General features: G+C 41.7%; 2 protein-coding genes across 16 annotated transcripts in view; both read right to left on the bottom strand.

Moving 5' to 3' along the window:
- Window positions 1-3,127: 3,127 nt before the first annotated feature.
- LOC120052812 overlaps window positions 3,128-23,376 on the bottom strand; it is a 292,808-nt gene continuing 272,559 nt past the window's right edge. For 5 of the 15 annotated variants that reach the window (XM_038999945.1, XM_038999948.1, XM_038999953.1 and 2 more), the window contains 12 exons: window positions 6,797-6,874; window positions 5,041-5,118; window positions 4,881-4,901; window positions 4,718-4,795; window positions 4,558-4,578; window positions 4,395-4,460; window positions 4,234-4,254; window positions 4,071-4,148; window positions 3,911-3,931; window positions 3,748-3,813; window positions 3,588-3,608; window positions 3,132-3,502 (listed from right to left, as the gene is read on the bottom strand). In XM_038999945.1, the coding sequence (XP_038855873.1) occupies window positions 3,462-3,502; window positions 3,588-3,608; window positions 3,748-3,813; window positions 3,911-3,931; window positions 4,071-4,148; window positions 4,234-4,254; window positions 4,395-4,460; window positions 4,558-4,578; window positions 4,718-4,795; window positions 4,881-4,901; window positions 5,041-5,118; window positions 6,797-6,874 (590 nt within the window). In that variant the 3' untranslated portion in view covers window positions 3,132-3,461. Of the gene's footprint in view, window positions 3,503-3,587; window positions 3,609-3,747; window positions 3,814-3,910; window positions 3,932-4,070; window positions 4,149-4,233; window positions 4,255-4,394; window positions 4,461-4,557; window positions 4,579-4,717; window positions 4,796-4,880; window positions 4,902-5,040; window positions 5,119-6,796; window positions 6,875-23,376 lie in introns of all 15 variants that reach the window. The other 10 variants (XM_038999951.1, XM_038999949.1, XM_038999942.1 and 7 more) reach the window with 6 other exon arrangements.
- LOC120052820 (butyrophilin subfamily 1 member A1-like) lies at window positions 6,885-17,776 on the bottom strand. Its single transcript, XM_038999992.1, has 10 exons — window positions 17,563-17,776; window positions 17,264-17,326; window positions 16,808-17,161; window positions 16,547-16,711; window positions 16,314-16,448; window positions 10,803-10,901; window positions 10,618-10,659; window positions 9,759-9,779; window positions 9,596-9,661; window positions 6,885-6,973 (listed from the first exon to the last, which is right to left on the bottom strand). Exons 1-10 carry the CDS (start codon window positions 17,606-17,608, stop codon window positions 6,897-6,899), a joined length of 1,068 nt encoding a protein of 355 aa, XP_038855920.1. The 5' UTR covers window positions 17,609-17,776; the 3' UTR covers window positions 6,885-6,896.

Genomic DNA, 23,376 nt, shown 5'->3' with positions numbered 1-23,376 from the left:
GCAAAAGGGTTTTCTAATGATCAATTAGCCTTTTAAAATGATAAACTAGGATTAGCTAACACAACGTGCCATTGGAACACAGGAGTTGCTGATAATGGGCCTCTACGCCTATGTAGATCAGCCGATTCCAGCTACAATAGTAATTTACAACATTAACAATGTCTACACTGTATTTATGATCAATTTGATGTCATTTTAATGACAAAAAAATGCTTTTCTTTCCAAAATAAGGACATTTCTAAGCGACTCAAATGTTGAACGGTAGTGTATATGTACATTTTTTAAGGATCTTAAAAGGCACTTTAGAGCATGTGTCATCCTGCAGCATAGCATTTTGAGGAAAGTTGAAGTCAGGTTCAATATTGGCTATGCACCCAAGAGGGAAAGAGGTTGGGCTATCCTTCAAATGTTTTAGAGTAATATGTATGCCATTTAGCAGACAATTCTATCCAAAGCGATATGGGTGAACTGGGACATTTTCAGCTTCCAAGAATTGTGTACAGATCCTTGCGACGTGCATGAACATGCTGAAACAAGGTGATGGCGGCGGATGAATGGCACGACAATGTGCCTCAGGATCTTGTCCCAGTTCTTCCATGGCCTACTTACTCACCAGACATGTCACCCATTGAGTTTGGGATGCTCTGGATCGGCGACAGCGTGTTCCAGTTCCCGCCAATATCCAGCAACATCGCACTGCCATTGAAGAGGAGTGGGACAACATTCCCCAGGCCACAATCAACAGCCTGATCAACTCTATGCGAAGGAGATGTGTCGCGCTGCATGAGGCAAATGGTGGTCACACCAGATATTGACAGGTTTTCTGATCCACGCCCCTACCCTTTTTAAGGTATTTGACTAACAGATGCATATCTGTATTCCAGTCATGTGAAATCCATAGATTAGGGCCTAATGAATGTATTTCAATTGACATATTTCCTGATATGAACTGTAACTAAGTAACATCTTTGAAATTGTTGCATTTATATTTTTGTTCAGTACATTCAACAACACAACAACATTTTAACAGAACTGAAGAATGCAAAGGATATTGCTAACTTGTATTACAGTAGCCTCACAGAATACATTCATAATCTAGCTACAGGTTGAAAAAAAGTTACATATTTTTTGTTGATTATATAACACTCGTCAATTTGTAGTCGTTTGGTTCGTTCAGCCATTCTTAGGGGGAAAGAATAGGGTTTTGGGATAAATGTAGAAAATAACGTCTGAGGTTAACACAGGCTTTGGAGATGATATACATTATGATCTGAGATAATATCCATCAGTTAATAGGAACGTTATGAATTAAGCCTTTGTGTTTTGTCTGATTAAATAAATGCTTAAAAAAAATCGAAGTGACTTTAGCTGATGAAGATTAGCTCATAAGCCTGCGTTTACCACAGACCTTATTTTCAACTTTTATCCCAAAAATCGACAAAAAACGACATTCATTTTCCAATAGGGTTTGTTCAACGAACCATGGCGGAGTTACTGTCTTCCAAAAGACGCCATTACTAGTGCTATTTTTCTTGTGTAGTCTGAAAACTTTTTGGGAAAAAGATACACACATTTACAACTGGGAATCACTGAACAACACAAAATGTGTATAATGCATGTCTCATTTGACATGAATTTCACCTGCATCTCAGACCCTTTTGACACTATCGTGCTGCCCCACCCTATACTAACCAGGCCAGCGTAGTACAGCTCGACTTGGCTCAGTGGTGTGAAAATGGTTTTGGTATGCAATTCAAATTATTCTTATTGTGTATCTGTCACGTTGTCCCAGACTGAACACAGGAAAGTAGTTTGATGTCTTCACATCAGTAAAAGTGTAAAGAAGTGACTCTGTATCAACATTATAAAAAGACAGAGTGTGTCTGTCACAGTCTAGAAACACTCCCACAGTAGTGAGCTCTGCCACAGTTATTGGTGATTGAGGGTCAGTATTGACATGGAAACCTTTTTCTTTATCAAAAGAAAGAATCCAAAAACCATTCTGTGGAGTTAAAGGAACAATAGGTCTTCTCTCAACATTTTCTCTGGCCACACCAACATAGCAGGACAGTTTTTTTGTTGATTGATCCTTTACCTTCACTTCCCAATAGTGTCGTCCTGAACTGAAACTCTCTTGAGAAAATACATGGAGATGCATTCTAACAGAGGGTTTTTCTGTATCTTTTTCTTTAATGTAACTAGCACGCTTTCCTTGATTGACTCTAATAGCAGGGTGCGCAGTCTTTCCATCCAGAATGATGTTCTCTGGGGGAAATAGAAAGACAAGATTTCTTTCATTCAAACAATATGATGGGATGGATTGGTAAGGATTTCAGATAATGTGGACCTACAGGTAACTGCCAAAAATAAGGAAACACTTGAGTAAATGAGGTTTCTGGTGGATCTGTTAGGGTGTGGGGTGCTTTTTCCTGGCATGGTTTAGGTCCACTCAACCCCTTAGAGGGCCAGGTAAATGCCAATAACTACACATCCATTCTGAGTGATCACCTTCAACCTATGGTGAACCAGTTCTATCCTGATGGGAGGGGTCTCTTACAGAATGACACTTCCCCCATAGGGCACGAGTGGTCACAATGGTTTGATGATCATGAAAACAATGTAAACCATATTCCATGGCCATCTCAGTCACTAGATCTCAACTCAATTGAACACTTATGAGTGATTCTGGAGCGGCACCTGAGACAGCGTTTTCCACCACCATTAACAAGAGAGCACCAGACACTTGTAGAATCTATGCCAATGAGTATTGAAGCTGTCCTGGCAGCTCGTGGTGGCTCAACACCCTATTAAGACACTTTGTTGGTTTCCTTTAATTTGGCTGTTACCTGTATAAAGTAATAATCTAATGAACATACAATGTTCCTGACCTACTGTGATTTTTTTTAAACCTTTGAATCCTTTCACATTGTGCCAATCTGCATTTAAAAAAGCAAATTGTGAGTATCCTGTATTTCAACTGTTCCAAAAATTGTATGAATTATAAATGGTTAAATGCACTCCAACATGTCAACAGACTTAGTTTTATGAACAATGTAAACACTGTAAATTATACAATTTAGAGGGTAATGCATCCCCCCCCCCCCAGTATAATTTCACCTTTCAGATTAACTTCTTTACCAGGTGCTCTCTGTTCGGTAAGAGTCTTCACTGTGTTTTCTGCCCCTAACGGAGCACATTTAGGTAGTATTAAAATGAATCAGGTTACTACATTATCAAAGTTCTATTATATCATATACAATGACTACCTTCAATTTGTTTTTTTGTCTCTGTTGAATGGAAAAGGTGAAAGTTATTGTAAAAAGGTGAATGTGGAAAAGGGACAGTCAAATCCTATCGCAAATATGTCAAATTATCATCAAAATATATAACGAAAAGGGAAATATATTTGTTCTCCTATTACTTTACCTTCCAGATTCAATTCATTTCCATCTGCTCTCTGTTCAGTAGGTCAGCACTGTGTTTTCTGCCCCTAACGGAGCACCTTTAGGTAATATTAAAATTCATCAGGTTACTACATTATCAAAGTTATAATATATCATATTCAGTATATAATGAGTGAACATTACCTTCAATTCGTTTCTTTGTCTCTGTTGATTGGAAAATGTGAACGTTATAGTTAAAAGGTGAATGTGGAACTGGGAAAGTCGAATCCAAATGTGATTATGACAAATGATCATCAAATAATAGAATTAAGAAGGTAATACATTTTTTATTCTTTTACTATACCTTCCAGATTCAAATCTTTTTCAGTTGCTTTCTGTTCGGTAGGTGTCGGCACTATGTTTTCTGCCCCTAACGGAGCACATTTAGGTAATATTGAAATTCATCAGGTTACTACATTATCAAAGTTATAATATAGCATGTTCAGTATATAATGAGTGAACATTACCTTCAATTCGTTTTTTTGTCTCTGTTGAATGGAAAAGGTGAAAGTTATTGTAAAAAGGTGAATGTGGAAAAGGGACAGTCAAATCCTATCGCGAATATGTGAAATTATCATCAAAATATATAACGAAAAGGGAAATATATTTGTTCTCCTATTACTTTACCTTCCAGATTCAATTCATTTCCATCTGCTCTCTGTTCAGTAGGTGTCAGCACTGTGTTTTCTGCCCCTAACGGAGCACCTTTAGGTAATATTGAAATTCATCAGGTTACTACATTATCAAAGTTATATTATATCATATTCAGTATATAATGAGTGAACATTACCTTCAATTCGTTTCTTTGTCTCTGTTGATTGGAAAAGGGTGAACGTTATAGTTAAAAGGTGAATGTGGAACTGGGAAAGTCGAATCCAAATGTGATTATGAGAAATGATCATCAAATAATAGAATTAAGAAGGTAATACATTTTTTATTCTTTTACTATACCTTCCAGATTCAAATCTTTTTCAGTTGCTTTCTGTTCGGTAGGTGTCGGCACTATGTTTTCTGCCCCTAACGGAGCACATTTAGGTAATATTGAAATTCATCAGGTTACTACATTATCAAAGTTATAATATAGCATGTTCAGTATATAATGAGTGAACATTACCTTCAATTCGTTTTTTTGTCTCTGTTGAATGGAATAGGTGAAAGTTATTGTAAAAAGGTGAATGTGGAAAAGGGACAGTCAAATCCTATCGCGAATATGTGAAATTATCATCAAAATATATAACGAAAAGGGAAATATATTTGTTCTCCTATTACTTTACCTTCCAGATTCAATTCATTTCCATCTGCTCTCTGTTCAGTAGGTGTCAGCACTGTGTTTTCTGCCCCTAACGGAGCACCTTTAGGTAATATTGAAATTCATCAGGTTACTACATTATCAAAGTTATAATATATCATATTCAGTATATAATGAGTGAACATTACCTTCAATTCGTTTCTTTGTCTCTGTTGATTGGAAAAGGTGAATGTTATAGTTAAAAGGTGAATGTGGAACTGGGAAAGTCGAATCCAAATGTGATTGTGACAAATGATCATCAAATAATAGAATTAAGAAGGTAATACATTTTTTATTCTTTTACTTTACCTTCCAGATTCAATTCATTTCCATCTGCTCTCTGTTCAGTAGGTGTCAGCACTGTGTTTTCTGCCCCTAACGGAGCACCTTTAGGTAATTTTGAAATTCATCAGGTTACTACATTAACAAAGTAATATTATATCATATACAGTATATCATGAGCAAACATTACATTCAATTAGGTTTTTTATCTCTGTTGAATGGAAAAGGTGAATTTGGAACTGGGACAGTCAAATCCAAATGTGATTATGACAAATGATCATCAAATTATACAATTAATTAACTTCTTATGGCTGGGTGGCAGTATTGAGTAGCTTGGATGGATAAGGTGCCCAGAGTAAACTGCCTGCTACTCAGGCCCAGAAGCTAAGATATGCATATTATTAGTAGATGTGGATAGAACACACTCTGAAGTTTCTAAAACTGTTTGAATGATGTCTGTGAGTATAACAGAACTCATATGGCAGGCAAAAACCTGAGAAAAAATCCAACCAGGAAGTGGGAAATCTGAGGTTTGTAGTTTTTCAACTCTTTGCCTATCCAAGATACAGTGTAAATTTGGTCCGATTGCACTTCCTAAGGCTTCCGCTAGATGTCAACAGTCTTTAGAACCTTGTTTGAGGCTTCTACTGTGAAGTGGGGGGGAATGAGAGCTGATTGAGTCAGGTGTCTGGCAGAGTGCCATGAGCTCATTCAGGCGTGCTCCCGTGAGAGGTAGCTGCGTTCCATCGCATTTCTAAAGACAAAATAATTCTCCGGTTGAAACATTATTGAAGATTTATGTTAAAAACATCCTAAAGATTGATTCTATACATCGTTTGACATGTTTCTACGAACTGTAATGGAATTTTTTGACTTTTCGTCTGGCATGCGCATCGTGAATTTGGATTTGTGAACTCAAGGCGCGAACAAAAAGGAGGTATTTGGACATAAATTATGGACTTTATTGAACAAAACAAAAATTTATTGTGGAACTGGGATTCCTGGGAGTGAATTCTGATGAAGATCATCAAAGTAAGTGAATATTTATAATGCTATTTCTGACTTATGTTGACTCCACAACATGGCGGATATCTGTATGGCTTGTTTTTGTGTATGAGCGCCGTACTCAGATTATTGCATGGTGTGCTTTTTCAGTAAAGCTTTTTTGAAATCTGACACTGCGGTTGCATTAAGGAGAAGTTTATCTAAAGTTCCATGCATAACACTTGTATTTTCATCAACATTTATAATGAGTATTTCTGTAAATTCATGTGGCTCTCTGCAAAATCACTGGATGTTTTGGAAGCAAAACATTACTGAACGTAACCCGCCAATGTAAACTGAGATTTTTGGATATAAATATGAACTTCATCGAACAAAACATACATGTATTGTGTAACATGAAGTCCTATGAGTGTCATCTGATGAAGATCATCAAAGGTTAGTGATTAATTTTATCTCTATTTCTGCTTTTTGTGACTCCTCTCTTTGGCTGGAAAAATGTCTGTGTTTTTCTGTGACTAGGTACTGACCTAACATAATCGTTTGGTGTGCTTTCGTCGTAAAGCCTTTTTGAAATCGGACACTGTGGTGGGATTATCAACAAGTTAATCTTTAAAAGGGTGTAAAATACTTGTATGTTTGAGGAATTTTAATTATGAGATTTCTGTTTGAATTTGGCGCCCTGCACTTTCACTGGCTGTTGTCATATCGATCCCGTTAGCGGGATCTAAGCCATAAGAAGTTTTAAGAAGGTAATACATTTTTTATTATTTTACTATACCTTCCAGATTCAATTCTTTTTCAGCTGCTTTCTGTATGGGAGGGGTCAGCACTGTGTTTTCTGCCCCTAACGGAGCACATTTAGGTAATATTGAAATTCATCAGGTTACTACATTATCAAAGTTATAATATATCATATTCAGTATATAATGACTACGTTCAATTCGTTTTTTTGTCTCTGTTGAATGGAAAAGGTGAAAGTTATTGTAAAAAGGTGAATGTGGAACAGGGACAGTAAAATCAATTTACGATTATGTATAATTATCATCAAAATATACAAATAAAAGGGTAATATATTTGTTCTCCTATTACTGTGTTTTCTGCCCCTAATGGAGCACATTTAGGTAATATTGAAATGAATCTGGTTACTACATTATCAAAGTTATATCATATACAGTATATCATGAGTGAACATTACATTCAATTAGTTTTTTTGTCTCTGTTGAATGGAAAAGGTGAACGTTATTGTAAAAAGGTCAATGTGGAACTGGGACAGTAAAATCAATTTACGATTATGTATAATTATCATCAAAATATACAAATAAAAGGGTAATATATTTGTTCTCCTATTACTGTGTTTTCTGCCCCTAATGGAGCACATTTAGGTAATATTGAAATGAATCTGGTTACTACATTATCAAAGTTATATCATAGACAGTATATCATGAGTGAACATTACATTCAATTATGTTTTTTGTCTCTGTTGAATGGAAAAGGTGAAAGTTATTGTAAAGAGGTGAATGTGGAATTGGGACATTCAAATCCTATTGCGATTACGTCAAAATTTCATCAAATTATACAATTAAAAGGTTAGCATACAGTTGAAGTCGGAAGTTTACATACACTTAGTTTGGAGTCATTAAAACTCGTTTTTCAACCACTCCACAAATTTCTTGTTAACAAACTCTAGTTTTGGCAAGTCGATTAGGACATCTACTTTGTGCATGACACAAGTAATTTTTCAAGCAATTGTTTACAGACAGATTGTTTCACTTATAATTCAGCTGTACCACAATTCCAGCGGGCCAGAAGTTTACATACAATAAGTTAACTGTGCCTTTAAACATCTTGGAAAATTCCAGAAAATGATGTCATGGCATTAGAAGCTTCTGATAGGCTAATTGACATAATTTGAGTCAATTGGAGGTGTACCTGTGGATGTATTTCAAGGCCTACCTTCAAACTCAGTGCCTCTTTGCTTGACATCATGGGAAAATCAAAAGAAATCAGCCAAGACCTCAGAATAGAAATTGTGGACCTCCACAAGTTTGGTTCATCCTTGGGAGCAATTTCCAAATGCCTGAAAGTACCACGTTCATCTGTACAAACAATAGTACGCAAGTATAAACACCCATGAGACCACGCAGCCGTCATACTGCTCATGAAGGAGACGAATTCTGTCTCATAGAGATGAACGTTCTTTGGTGCGAAAAGTGCAATTCAATCCCAGAACAGCAGCAAAGGACCCTGTGAAGATGCTGGAGGAAACAGGTACAAAAGTATCTATATCCACAGTAAAACAAGTCCCATATCGACATAAGCTGAAAGGCCGCTCAGCAAGGAAGTAGCCACTGCTCCAAACCCGCCATAAAAAAGCCAGACTACGGTTTGCAACTGCACATGGGGACAAAGATTGTACTTTTTGGAGAAATGTCCTCTGGTCTGATGAAACAAATATAGAACTGTTTGGCCATAATGACCATCGTTATGTTTGTAGGAAAAAGGGGGAGGCTTGCAAGCCGAAGAACACCATCCCAACCGTGAAGCACGGGGGTGGCAGCATCATGTTGTGGGGGTGCTTTGCTGCAGGAGGGACTGGTGCACTTCACAAAATAGATGGCGTCATGAGGAAGGGAAATTATGTGGATATATTGAAGCAACATCTCAAGACGTCAGTCAAGAAGTTACAGCTTGGTCGCAAATGGGTCTTCCAAATGGACAATGACCCCAAGCATACTTCCAAAGTTGTGGCAAAATGGCTTAAGGACAACAAAGTCAAGGTATTGGAGTGGCCATCACAAAGCCCTGACCTCAATCCTACAGAACATTTGTGGGCAGATCTGAAAAAGCATGTGTGAGCAAGGAGGCCTACAAACCTGACTCAGTTACACTAGCTCTGTCAGGAGGAATGGGCCAAAATTCACCCAACTTATTGTGGGAAGCTTGTGGAAGGCTACCCAAAACATTTGACCCAAGTTAAACAATTTAAAGGCAATGCTGCCAAATACCAATTGAGTGTAACTTCTGACCCACGGGGAATGTGATGAAAGAAATAAAAGCTGAAATAAATAATTCTCTCTACTATTATAATAACATTTCACATTCTTAAAATAAAGTGGTGATCCTAACTGACCTAAGACAAGGAATTTTTTACATGGGTTAAATGTCAGGAATTGTGAAACTGAGTTTAAATGTAGTTGGCTAAGGTGTATGTAAACTTCCGACTTCAACTGTATTTGTTCTCCTATTACTTTACCTTCCAGATTCAATTCTTTTCCAGCTGCTTTCTGTTTGGGAGGTGTCGGCAATGTGTTTTCTGCCCCTAACGGAGCACATTTAGGTAATATTGAAATTCATCAAGTTACTACATTATCAAAGTTATAATATATCATCTTCAGTATATAATGAGTGAACATTACCTTCAATTAGTTTTTTTGTCTCTGTTGATTGGAAAAGGTGAACGTTATAGTTAAAAGGTGAATGTGGAACTTGGAAAGTCGAATCCAAATTTTATTATGACAAATGATCATCAAATTATACAATTGAAAAGGTAATACATTTTTTTATCCTTTTACTATACCTTCCAGATTCACTTCTTTTCCAGCTGCTCTCTGGTCAGTAGGTCTCGGGATTGTGTTTTCTGCCCCTAATGGAGCACATTTCAGTGATATTGAAATTCAACAGTTTACTACATTATCAAAGTTATATAATATCATATACAGTATATCACGAGTGAACATTACCTTCAATTAGGTTTTTTGTCTCTGTTGAATGGAAAGGTGAAAGTTATTGTAAAAATGTGAATTGTAGAACAGGGAGAGTCAACCCCTTTTGAGATATGTGCATATTATGCTTGGTGTCAATGGAATGTTTCCTCATAAATAAGTTAGTATCATGTATTAGCATTTCACCCAGAGATCAGAATGAAACAGTTACCTGCCGGCCCCTGTCCTAGCTCAGTTTGATTTGAAATATAGAGACACAATCATGTCAACATGAAATCCATCATGGTTTATGTTGTCATAACTCATCTCACACTTCGTTTATTTATCACACAAATCAGATGAGATACTGTTTCTGCACTTTTGGCATGACACATTTTAGAGGGTAAAGAAATGTTTTCCCCCTATTACTTAATACCTTCCAGATTAATTTCTATACCAGCTGCTATCTCTTCAGTAGTTGGTATCTGTTCTTTGCTTTCTGCCCCTAGCAGAGCGCATTTAGGTCATTATCCTGCAATTCATTAATCGTAAATATTTAATTCATACAAAACTAGGCTACTAAATGATTATCAAAGTTATAAAATTATATCATCATGATAGTGAACAACCTGCAATAGTTTTATTTTGCTCTGTTGAATGGAGAAGGTTGAAGTTATTGTAAAAAGCTAAATTGTGGAACAAGTAGAGTCAAATCCTATTGAGATATGTGTATATCATGCTTCGTGTATATCATGCTTCGTGTATATCATGCTTCGTGTCAATGGAAAGGTTCTCAAAAATAAGTTAGTTGCGTGTATAGCCTTCACCCAGAGATCAAAATGAAACAATTACCTGCTGGTCTTCATTCTTAGTTTATTTATCAGATGAAATACACTACCTGAACGGTTTCTGGACTTTCGGGATGAAGACCACCTGGACCCTAAAATATCATATTTTTTTCATTGTTTCAATATTTTATGGACAAAATATTTTATGACACATTTCTCTACAGGGTCATTATTATTGTTATATCTTGCTCTTATAATTAAATCACAAATACTAATATGACTGAAATCCAGATACCTCTTCGCTTCCACAGGATGACAGAGCACAGGGCACAGATGATGACCAGAGACAGGATCAACAGGACCAGAGTGACAATGAAGGCCTCTTTGGAGACTCCTGCACACAGAGACTCAACATGGATCAAATGCCTCTGAAGCTCTCAAGACATGACATCATCAGAACATCATCACAGTGAAATTAATTAGGAACAGAAATCTGTAGACACCTCTTCAACATGTTCATCCTCCTCTAAACTTGTCAGGTTTTGGCCAGGACTGTTTAGGTTTTGTTCATTAGATGTCCCCCTTGCACCTTTTTTGTACCTTTTGTTTTTCTTGCTCCAATTATTGTTTGCACCTGTAAGTCATTCCCTTGTTAGTATTTAAACCCTGTGTGTTCCTTAGTTCCTTGCTCAGTGTTTGTAAGTTAGCACCCAGCCCCAGCCCAAGCCTTGTTTTATATAGACTTTTCTCTTGTTGGATTTTCCAGAGGTTCTCTGGTTTTGTTCTTGTTTATTATTTGAGTAGTCTTTTGAGGTTTGTTTTTCCCTGCTGTTTTTTACCACTTTGTGGATTTTTCGTTGTATTTTGGAGGATATCCATTTTTCATTAAACCACCATCTCTAGTACTGCTGTGTCTGCCTCATCTTCTGGGTTCTGCCAATTATTAAGTGACTGTTTCTCGCACCGGGTCCTGACAGAAACACTGAGCCATTAATATGAACCCAGAGGCAGCCAGTACCCAGGACTTTTTTCCCATGCTGTCCCACCACGAGGGGACTGTCCAACGTCACGAAGCTGCTCTGGTTCAGCAAGAGGCCTTACTGGCTGGACATTCTCAACTTCTGTCGGAGATGATGACTTCCATAAAGCAGATTTCTGATCAACTTTCTCCTGCAACCGCTTCTGCTCCAGTTCATCAGATTCAAGTGCCCGTGGCAGTTAACCCCCTGGCTGAACCTCGTCTGCCGCCTCCCCAATGGTTCTCAGGTGATCCGAGTGTTTGTAAGGGGTTTTTCACCCAATGTTCTCTCTCCTTCGAGCTGCAACCCTCGTCGTTTCCCACCGACCGGTCCAAGATAGCATATATCATCACCCTGCTGTCGGAAAAAGCCCTAGCCTGGGCTACTGCTGTGTGGGATGCCCAAAGTCCCTGCTGTGCCAGCTACTCTACCTTTGCTGAAGAATTCAAGCGAGTGTTTCAAGGTCCTACCAGCGGTCCTGACTCAGCCAAACAGCTCCTGATTCTCCGCCAAGGTCGGCGCAGCGTGACGGACTATGCCATCCAGTTCCACACGGTGGCAGCAGCGAGTGGCTGGAACGACGAGGCGCTCACAGTGTGCTTTTTGAAGGGTCTTTCCGACACCATCCAAGATGAACTGGCCACTCGGGAACCACCAGACAACCTCGAGTCCCTGATCAAGTTGGCTTCACGCATAGACCAGCGTCTGAGAGAGAGAGAGCTCAACCGTAGATCTCTCACCCTAGCTCCTATCGGTCCCAGCTCCGAGTCTCCACTTTTATCCTCGCTGACTCCACCGGAACCCATGCAGGTTGGACGCATCTCCCAGGCTGAGAGAGACCGCCGGATGAGGGAGCGATGCTGTCTATATTGCGGCAAACCGGGCCATTTCCTCTCCACGTGTTCCGGGCTCCAGGGAAAATGCACTCTCCCGTGCAGGCCTGGGAGGACTGTAACGGGAAACATAACCTCCTCCCATCCATCCAACTCCCGCCTGCTCATTCCAGTTACCCTTTCCTGGGACAACCACGAGCTTCCCCTTCAAGCCTTGGTAGACTCTGGAGCCGCAGGTAACTTCATGGATGGTGTCTGGGCGAAGGAGAATGGCGTTCCCTCTGAACCTCTAAGTGACCCCATAAGGGTTACTACGTTGGATGGAAGCCCTTTGGGATCTGGACTTGTCACTCGTGTCACTACCCCCTTGCGACTTTCAGTTTCCCAACACCAGGAAGTGATGAACTTTCATCTGACCTCGTGTTCCGAGTTCCCTCTCGTCCTTGGATACCCCTGGCTTCACAGCCATAACCCTCACATCGACTGGTCTGTGGGCACTATCAAGCAGTGGGGTCCTACGTGCCAAGCCACTTGTATCTTCCAAAGTTCCCAGAGTTCCCCTCCCGAGTCTCTAGAATCCATCGACCTGTCCCGAGTTCCCGAGTGTTACCATGACCTCAAACCGGTATTTAGCAAACAGAGGGCCACCAAACTACCACCCCATAGACCTTACGATTGCCCCATCGACCTGTTTCCGGGCACCTGCCCCCCCAGGGGTCGGATCTTTTCCCTATCTCCTCCCGAACGAGCTGCTATGGATACCTACATCAAGGACTCTCTGGCAGCAGGCCTCATGCGTCCATCCACCTCGCCAGCGGGAGCAGGGTTTTTCTTTGTGGCCAAAAAAGACGGGGGATTACGTCCTTGCATCGACTACCGGGGACTTAATGCCATAACCGTCCGTAACCGCTACCCGCTACCCCTTATGGCCACAGCCTTTGAGCTGCTCCAGGAAGCAGTGGTCTTCACTAAGCTTGACCTGCGGAACGCATACCATCTTGTGCGGATCAAACCCGGTGACGAGTGGAAGACCGCTTTCAACACGCCTACTGGTCACTACGAATACTTGGTGATGCCCTTCGGCCTGACCAACGCCCCGGCTGTGTTCCAAGCGCTCATAAACAATGTGCTTAGGGATATGCTTAACATTTTCGTATTTGTTTACTTGGATGACATCCTCATCTTTTCGAGCTCCCTTCAAGAACACACCAAGCATGTCAGGCAAGTGCTCAAACGCCTCCTAGACAGCCATTTGTACGTTAAGCCGGAAAAGTGTGAATTCCATTCCTCTCGAGTACAATTCCTGGGATTTATAGTGGAACCCGGTCGAGTCCAGATGGACCCCAAGAAGGTAGGGGCGGTAGCGGATTGGCCCACCCCCAAGTCCGTTAAGGAAGTTCTGCGTTTCCTGGGCTTCACCAACTTTTACCGCAAGTTCATCAAGAACTTCAGCTCGGTGGCAGCCCCTCTCTCAGCTGTAACCAAGGGTGGCAACACAAGGTTTCTGTGGGGAAGAGAAGCTGAGACGGCCTTCCAAGGACTCAAGCAGCGCATCCTCTCTGCTCCCATCCTGACACTACCAACGGCGGATGAACCTTTTGTGGTGGAGGTAGACGCATCAGAGGTTGGGGTTGGAGCTGTCCTGTCTCAGAGGGGTGAAGACAAGAAGCTTCATCCTTGCGCCTTCTTCTCTCACCGGCTTACCCCGGCCGAGAGGAATTACGATGTGGGGGATCGTGAACTCCTAGCATTTAAGATGGCATTGAAGGAGTGGAGACACTGGCTCGAGGGGGCTTCTCACCTGTTTCAAGTGCTTACGGACCACAAAAATCTGGAGTATATCCAGCAGGCGAAGCGGTTGAACTCCAGACAAGCTCGATGGTCTCTTTTCTTCAACCGATTTCAGTTTATCCTCACCTATAGACCCGGGTCGAAGAATCTCAAACCGGACGCCTTGTCACGAATCTACTCTCCTGCCATTCGAGAAGATACTGACATGACTGTCCTTCCGGCCGCTAAGATCGTGGCTCCGATCTCGTGGCAAGTGGAGGATACCGTGAAACAAGCTCAAGCCATCGAACCGGGCCCTGGAGGAGGTCCTGCTAATCGGTTGTTTGTTCCCAAGGCAGCAAGATCCCAAGTCCTTCTGTGGGGGCACTCCTCTCGCCTCACCTGTCACCCGGGCGTAGGTCGCACCTTGGAGTTCATTCAGCGTAAGTTCTGGTGGCCCACCATAAAAGAAGACGTTGCCACTTTCGTCAAGGCCTGTCCCGTGTGCTGCCAGGGCAAATCTTCTCACCTCCGCCCTCAAGGACTCCTTCACCCTTTATCTATTCCCCACCGACCCTGGTCCCATATCTCGTTGGACTTTATTACTGGCCTTCCTCCGTCCCATGGTAATACTACTATCCTAGTCATCATCGACAGGTTTTCTAAGGCGGCCAGGTTTGTTCCCTTGACCAAATTACCTTCTGCCAAGGAAACAGCTGAGTTGGTGATTAACCATGTGTTTTGAGTCTTTGGTATCCCGCAAGATATGGTTTCCGACAGAGGTCCCCAGTTCGCCTCAAGGTTTTGGAAGGCCTTCTGCCAACTCATAGGGGCCACGGCCAGTTTATCTTCAGGGTACCATCCGGAGTCCAACGGCCAAACTGAGAGGATGAATCAGGAGCTGGAAACCACCCTCAGATGTATGGTTTCCAACAACCCGTCCACATGGTCATCCTTCATTGTTTGGGCCGAGTACGCGCACAACACCTTGTGCTCCTCCTCCACTGGTATGTCTACGCATGAGTGTCAGTTTGGCTATGCTCCGCTATTGTTCCCGGACCAGGAGGCAGAAGTCAGAGTGCCTTCAGCCTCGAGGTTCATCAGACGCTGTCGGCTTACGTGGAAGAAGGCCCGTCTTAATCTTCTGCGTTCCTCACAGCAGTACCAGCGACAAGCCAACAGACGTCGCCGTCCCGGTCCTACCCTGTACCCCGGCCAGAGAGTATGGCTCTCAACAAAGGACTTACCGCTAAGGGTGGAGTCTCGCAAGCTGTCCCAGAGATTCATCGGTCCCTTTAAGATTGCCAGGAGAGTCAATCCCGTTACTTTTCGCCTGCACTTACCCAGATCCCTTAAGATCAATCCCACATTTCACATTTCCTTATTAAAACCTGTTGTTTTTTCTCCCCTTATCCCGGCAGGCAGACCTCCCCCTCCGCCCCGTGTCATCGGAGGCCAGTCGGCTTATACCGTACACCGGATACTGGATTCCCGCCGGGTGCAGCGGTCCTGGCAGTATCTGGTGGACTGGGAAGGCTACGGTCCCGAGGAGCGCTCCTGGGTTCCTGCCAAGGACATACTGGACCCTGACCTCATTCGTCAGTTCAGGGTCCTCCACCCTGAGAAGGCTGGTAGGAACGTCAGGAGCCGTTCCTAGGGGGGGGATTCTGTCAGGTTTTGGCCAGGACTGTTTAGGTTTTGTTCACTAGATGTCCTCCTTGCACCTTTTTTGTACCTTTTGTTTTTCTTGCTCCAATTATTGTTTGCACCTGTAAGTCATTCCCTTGTTAGTATTTAAACCCTGTGTGTTCCTTAGTTCCTTGCTCAGTGTTTGTAAGTTAGCACCCAGCCCCAGCCCAAGCCTTGTTTTATATAGACTTTTCTCTTGTTGGATTTTCCAGAGGTTCTCTGGTTTTGTTCTTGTTTATTATTTGAGTAGTCTTTTGAGGTTTGTTTTTCCCTGCTGTTTTTTACCACTTTGTGGATTTTTCGTTGTATTTTGGAGGATATCCATTTTTCATTAAACCACCATCTCTAGTACTGCTGTGTCTGCCTCATCTTCTGGGTTCTGCCAATTATTAAGTGACTGTTTCTCGCACCGGGTCCTGACAAAACTAGTGTCTGTGGGATGGGGAGAGAGGGATCTGATCGTGGGTAGGATGTTTGTGTAGGAGACTAACTCACCAGGTACAGCTGTATGTGGCAGAATCCTGCCCTCTCTCTTCGCCTCCTCAGACAGAGAGACTGTACAGGCGAGCCAATCCGAGTATGAGGGAGCATTCAGCAGCCAACTACTGACACTCACCAAGCCCAGGGGATCTGACACATAGAGGGAGAGGGGTGAGGATACACATGCTAATAGACCCACAACTCAAACCTATACAGTATAGCTGTGTAGTGATTCTAGAAGTAATTACCAGAGGTGTTGAGTACTTCTTGTTCATTTCTGATCTCTGTCCCCTCTTTGTTTTTCCATGAAAGTTTCGGTTGTGGTGACCATCCCTCTGATAAACAGGTAACGTTCACCTGACCTCCTCCTCCTCTTGCTTCAGCTACAGAGAGAACTGGGATACCACCTAATACTAGTGAAAATATAAAGGGTGGGTGTGAGGTCATGTTACAACCATGAAAGGATTGGACAAGGCATATGTTCTGTGAACCTGTCCCCAGCCACTTACCCTTCACTGTGAGGAAGACACTGGCCTTATCGAACCATTGTTCGCTGCTGACACGGCACACATACTCCCCCCTGTCTTCCACCGTCACCCTCTCCAGTGTCAGGGACACGTTCCCTCTCTCCATCCCCCCAGTTAGAGAAACCCTGCCCCTGTACCGGGGGTCCACAGGGGTCTCCTGGATCTTGTGGTCCTTGTACAACAAGGCAGGGCTGTAGGAGTTCTCGGACCGGTACCAGCGCACCTCCAATGGCTCCGCATTGAAGAGAGGTGAGAGTTCACAAGGTAGAGAGACAGAGGAGCCTGACCATGCCGTGATTGGAGCATCAGGGACTGACACTGAAAAGTCATCTAGAGCTAGAGTAAAGAGATACAGATGGAACATTGAGGAGGGATTCTCAGAATGTTTAATCCAGGAAGTAGAATATATTGTAATTAAATTAGTATACAAATTCTTACCAGGTTTTTGAGTTGTGGTGGGAGCAGTGAGGACAGCCAGCATCACCACCATCAGACACAACCCTGTGGTGAAGATAGAGGACATGACTGTGACATCATTATCACAAGAGAATCCATAGTAAACTGTGTGATGAATATGTACGCCTGTCACTTATAAAATACAGTAAGTACATAAATAAGTTAGTAAATAAGTAAGTAAGTAAGTAGCTAGGTATGTAAATAAGTAAGTAAACAAGTAAATACATAAGTATAATTGTGTTAGCAATACACTTTAAACTATTGTATCATTAGCCACATACTGTACATATGCAGGGTCCTGCTGTAAAGAGGAATCGTGCTGTTCATCTCCAATTTCTCCTATTGGATCAGCCTCCTGTCCATCATGTTTATCCAGCCAATATGAAGTTAAAGGAGACCAATATAAATATTGGTCTGTGTCACGACTCCCACCGAAGGTGGCTCCTCTTCCTGTTCGGGCAGCGCTCGGTGGTCGTCGTCATCGGTCTACTAGCTGCCACCGATCCCTTTTTCCCTTTTCTGTTGTTTTTGTCTTATTGGTTACACCTGTTTCTTGTTTAGGTTTTAGTTGGGCTATTTAAGCCGGTATGCCCGCCTGCTCTTTGTGCGGGCTTATTTTTCCTCTGTTCATGTTTGTGCGATTTCCTTTATTTTTTCCTCCGGACTGGTTGGGTCCTGGTTTTGGGCCTGTCTTGTTATTTGCGCCTGGTGTTTTGGCGTGACCATTTTCCCTGCGCCGGAATAAAACATTGTTCTTTACCCTCTGCTTCCTGCGCCTGACTCCGCACCCACTACGCATAGATTGCATGACACCCTGTGAGGCTAAACTTTGGACCTTTAGACATTGGACCAGTTTGATTATGGGCAATTCCATGGTAAAATAATTGTCCTGTGTTTTTGTAAAATGTTCAGTGGAAATTGTTAAAACAAGTCCTTGTGCATAGATGTGTGAGGTTTGCAATCAATGTTTTTGTTTGACATACATTTTAAAGGGAAAACTCTGAGTAATTCTGTTTTTTGTGGAATTGCCCTTATATTACTGCTATCTTGCCTGCCAGAAAATGATACATTTAGCAAACAGAGATTTAAAAATCTGGTTGATGGATTCTTTATGAATTATACTAATCATACAGTTTGGAATTATGATCTGGGATGTATAACTGTATTCTAAAATTGATGAAATAATTGTATTCCCTCATCTATCTACACACAATATCCCATAATGACAACGTGAAAACAGGTTTTTAGAAATTTATTTTCAACAGAAATAACTTATGTTCACAGGTATTCGAAAAGTTTGCTATAAGACTTGAAATTGAGCTCAGGTGCATCTTGTTTCCATTGATCATCCTTGAGATGTTTCTACAACTTGATTGGACTCCAGCTGTCATAAATTCAATTGATTGGACATGATTTGGAAAGGCACACACCTGTCTATATAAGGTCCCACAGTTGACAGTGCATGTCAGAGCAAATACCAAGCCATGAGGTCAACGGAATTGGCCGTAGAGCTCCGAGACAGGATTGTTTCGAGGCACAGATCTGGGTAAGGGCACCAAAACATTTCTGAAGCATTGATGGTCCCCAAGAACACAGTAGCCTCTATCATTCCTAAATGGAAGAAGTTTAGAACCACCAAGACTCCTCCTAGAGCTGGCTGGCTGGCCAAACTGAGCAATCAGGGGAGAAGGTTCTTGGTCAAGGAGGTGACCAAGAACCCAATGGTCACTCTGACAGAGCTCTAGAGTTCTTCTTTGGAGATGGGAGAACCTTCCAGAAGGACAACCATCTCTGCAGCACTCCACCAATTAGGTCTTTATGGTAGAGTGGCCAGACAGAAGCCACTCCTCTGTAAAGGCACATGACAGCCCGCTTGGAGTTTGCCAAAAGGCACATAAAGGACTCTCAGACCATGAGAAACAAGATTCTGATGAAACCAAGATTGAACTCTTTGGCCTGAATGCCAAGAGTCACGTCAGGAGGAAAAGCATGGTGGTGGCAGCATCATGCTGTGGGGATGTTTTTCAGCGGCAGGGACTGGGAGACTAGTCAGGATCAAGGGAAAGAATAGATGAAAACCTGCTCCAGGGCGCTCAGGACCTGACTGGGGAAACGGTTCACCTTCCAACAGGACAACGACCCTAAGCACACAGCCGAGACAACGCATGAGTGGCTTCGGGACAAGTCTCTGAATATCCTTGAGTGGCCCAGCCAGAGCCCAGACATAAACCCAATTGAACATCTCTGGAGAGACCTGAAAATAGCTGTGCAGCGACGCTCCTCATACAACCTGACAGAGCTTGAGAGGATCTGCAAAGAAGATTGTGAATAACTCCCCAAATACAGGTATGCCAAGCTTGTAGTGTCATACCCAAGAAGACTCAAGTCTGCAATCGCTGCCAAAGGTATTTCAACAAAGTACTGAGTAAAGGGTCTGAATACTGAATACTTATGTAAATGTGATATTTCTGTTTTTACCTGTTTTTAGTTTCTCATTATGGGATATTGTGTTTAGATTGATGAGAAAACAAATACATGTAATCCATTTTAGAACAAAGCTGTAACGTAACAAAATGTGGAAAAAGTCAAGGGGTCTGAATACTCTCTGAATGCACTGTATACCAATCATGCAGTATGGAATTATGACCAATGTTCCCTCCATGCTGAGCGCAGAACAAATATCATCACGCGCAGAGAAGAACAAGATTGATCTTCACTAAACTTTCTAGTTTTCCCCTTTAGTTAACACTATCAATGTTTCGCTCTTATGTGGGAAATGTGCTCAAATCAATGCAATATTAGTCACTTTCAATGTCACATACTGAAACAAAACAAACTATGCAAGAGATTTTCTTGTAGGGGGAGCGCATCGACGTAGGATTCTATTGCATTGACAAGGATGACTCAGGCCCCTACACTACACAGACTGGTGCGCCATAACCAATCGATCAGATCTGCAGTAGGCCTATATGCAAATAGCCATTGCGATATATGGATATGTGCCATTCACTTTGAACTGGACTGTGTTTACAGTATGAGCGGTCATGAGTAAATGTGCTTGTTTTGAGATCAAAGCGGGAGCTGCATGTAGCCATCTGTGCACATTTGTTCATATTCTTTGCTAGTTAGTTATTAGCCCAGTTATACCTAATTTCTAGTCAACAATTGGGGAATGGTACTGCATCGTAGTGCTAGCTGTGCCACTAGAGATCCTGGTTCTAGTCCAGGCTCTGTCGCAGCTGGACGCGACTGGGAGACCCATGAGGCAGCGCACAATTGGCCCAGCGTCGTCCAGGTTAGGGAGGGTTTGGCCAGCAGGGATGTCCTTGGCCAATCGCCCATCTAGCGACTCCTGTGGCGGGCACGGTCGCCAGGTGTACCGTGTTTCCTCCGACACATTGGTGTGGCTGGCTTCCGGGTTAAGCGGGGATTTTGTCAAGAAGTAGTGCGGCTTCGTTGGGTTGTGTTCGTAGGATGCACGGATCTCAACCTTCGCCTTTCCTGAGTCCGTACAGGAGTTGCAGCGATGAGACAAGACTGTAACTACCAATTGGATACCACGAAATTGGGGAGAAAAAGGGTAAATCAATTGGGGAGTGGTTACTTCCTACAAGAGCACAAAATGTCTGCATTTCCGGCCATCTTTGAAAAGCGAGTCAGGTAAGATCCTTTTTTGTCTTCGAATGGACAGTGTGGTATTTTGAGTGGTCTTGAATAAGCTCAGTAGGGTAGCATAATGTGTCTGATTCGCTGTAATAATGGTATTGCCACGCGGAATGATGCTGTTGAGACGAAGCAGGTACGGGGAGTAAAACATTTAATTTTAAGGGACAGAGACGAGACAGGAACAGCGTCAGAAACAAATTCAAAAGACAAGAACAATACAATGCAGCAGCAGGGAACAGAGGTAGGGAACTGACAAATATAGGGGAGGAAATAAACAGGTAATGAATGAGTCCAGGTGAGTCCAATATCGCTGATGCAAGTGACGAGGGGAGGGCAGGTGTGAGTAATGGATGGCAGGAGCGTGTGATGCAGGGTAATCTGGCGCCCTCTCAAGCGCCAGCGGAAGGGAAGAGCGGGAGCAGACGTGACAGGTATGGGAATAATAATAATTGGCCAATGTTAAAACTGTACTTAAAGCGGGTACAGCCTTAGTGTTCACAGTCATTTCGAGCCAGAAGTTGCAAAGAATTTTCACAATGTTCAAGTTTGCGCTCAGCAGACCTGAAAGTTGCTCAGTGGTGAAGAAAATTTGAGGGAACATTGGTTATGACTAGATTGTAAACAACAATAATTAAAACATCTCTTTGAACAAAGTCATTGGTCAAAACTGACAGGAGACTACTCAGAAATGATCACTGTTTAAGGGGAAGAGCAGAGAGAAAGAAGGTATTTGTAATGGAGAGGTGGTAATCATATAATAAAATGCATTTGTACCTGAGCATGTGATCCTTCGATTAGTTTCCATTGCACGATCAAAATTTACCTTCGGAATCTTCTGATCACCCTATGACAGACTGACATATCAGTGTTTGTATACTAAATGTTAAATATCACGTTTGCATTCTACCAATCATAACAAAAGACTGAGAATCACTTAATTCTCCCTCTCCCGTAAACCTCTCTCTTTCTCACTGTCAGTACTTTCACTTTCCATCAAACACCCCTATTCCTTATTCATTTATTAACTGTTATTCATTTACTAACTGTTGAGAAACACAGTGCCTTCAGAAAGTATTCATAATCATACCCCTTGACTTATTACACATCTTGTGTTTCAGCTGGAATTCAAAATGGATTAAATGTATTATTTTCACCTCACCCATTTACACACTATACACCATAATGATTAAAGGAAAACATGTTTTTAGAAATGTTTGCAAATGTATTGAAAATTAAATACAGAATTATCTCATTTACAAAAGTATTCACAGCCCTGAGTCAATACCTGTTAGAATGACAGTCGGCAGCGATTGCAGCTTTGAGTCTTTCTGGATAAGTCTCTAAGAGGGGACTTGGGGGCGACAGGTCGCCTAGTGGTTTTGCAAACAGGATGCATATTTTGTAATATTTTTATTTTGTACAGGCTTGCTTCTTGTGGAGTAACTACAATGTTTTTGATCATTCTTCAGTTATCTCCTATCACTGCCATTAAACAGTGGTGTAAAAAATTATTTAAATGACTACTTAAGTCGTTTTTTGGAGTATCTGTACTTTACTTTACTATTTATATTTTTGATTACTTTTACTTTCATTTCACTAAAGAAAATCAAGTACTTTTTACTCCATACATGTTCCCTGACACCCAAAAGTTTCATTTTGACAGGAAAATGCTCCAATTCACACAATTATCAAGAGAACATCCCTGGTCATCCCTACTGCCTCTGATCTGGCGGACTCACTAAACACAAATGCTTCATTTGTAAATTAATGTCTGAGTGTTGGAGTGTGTCCCTGGCTATCCGTAAGTTAAAATAAAACAAGAAGATTCTGCAGTCTGGTTTTCATAATAAGGAATTTTTAATTATCAATACTTTTAAATATATTTGAGTAATTCCATTAAAACATTTTAATAAAACCAAATACTTAGACTTTTATTCAAGTAGTATTTTACTTCGTGACTTTCACTTTTACTTGAGTCATTTTCCATTAACCTCTACGGGATTGTAAAAAATCAAAAATCTCTGAAACTGGAAACACTTATCTCCCTCACTAGCTTTAAGCACCAGCTGTCAGAGCAGCTCACAGATTACTGCACCTGTACATAGCCCATCTATAATTTAGCCCAAACAACTACCTCTTTCCCTACTGTATTTATTTATTTATTTTGCTCCTTTGCACCCCATTATTTCTATCTCTACTTTGCACATTCTTCCACTGCAAATCAACCTTTCCAGTGTTTTACTTTCTATATTGTATTTACTTCGCCACCATGGCCTTTATTTGCCTTTACCTCCCTTATCTCACCTCACTTGCTCACATTGTATATAGACTTATTTTTTCTACTGTATTATTGACTGTATGTTTGTTTTACTCCATGTGTAACTCTGTGCTATTACAGCGGAATAACAGCCCTTGTCAGAGTGGCTATG

Source organism: Salvelinus namaycush, chromosome 8 (genome assembly GCF_016432855.1).
Source record: "Salvelinus namaycush isolate Seneca chromosome 8, SaNama_1.0, whole genome shotgun sequence".
In the NCBI taxonomy this organism is placed as follows: Eukaryota; Metazoa; Chordata; class Actinopteri; order Salmoniformes; family Salmonidae; genus Salvelinus; species Salvelinus namaycush.
Note: the sequence above shows the minus strand (reverse complement) of the source record. Positions and strands in the feature narration are given on the sequence as shown.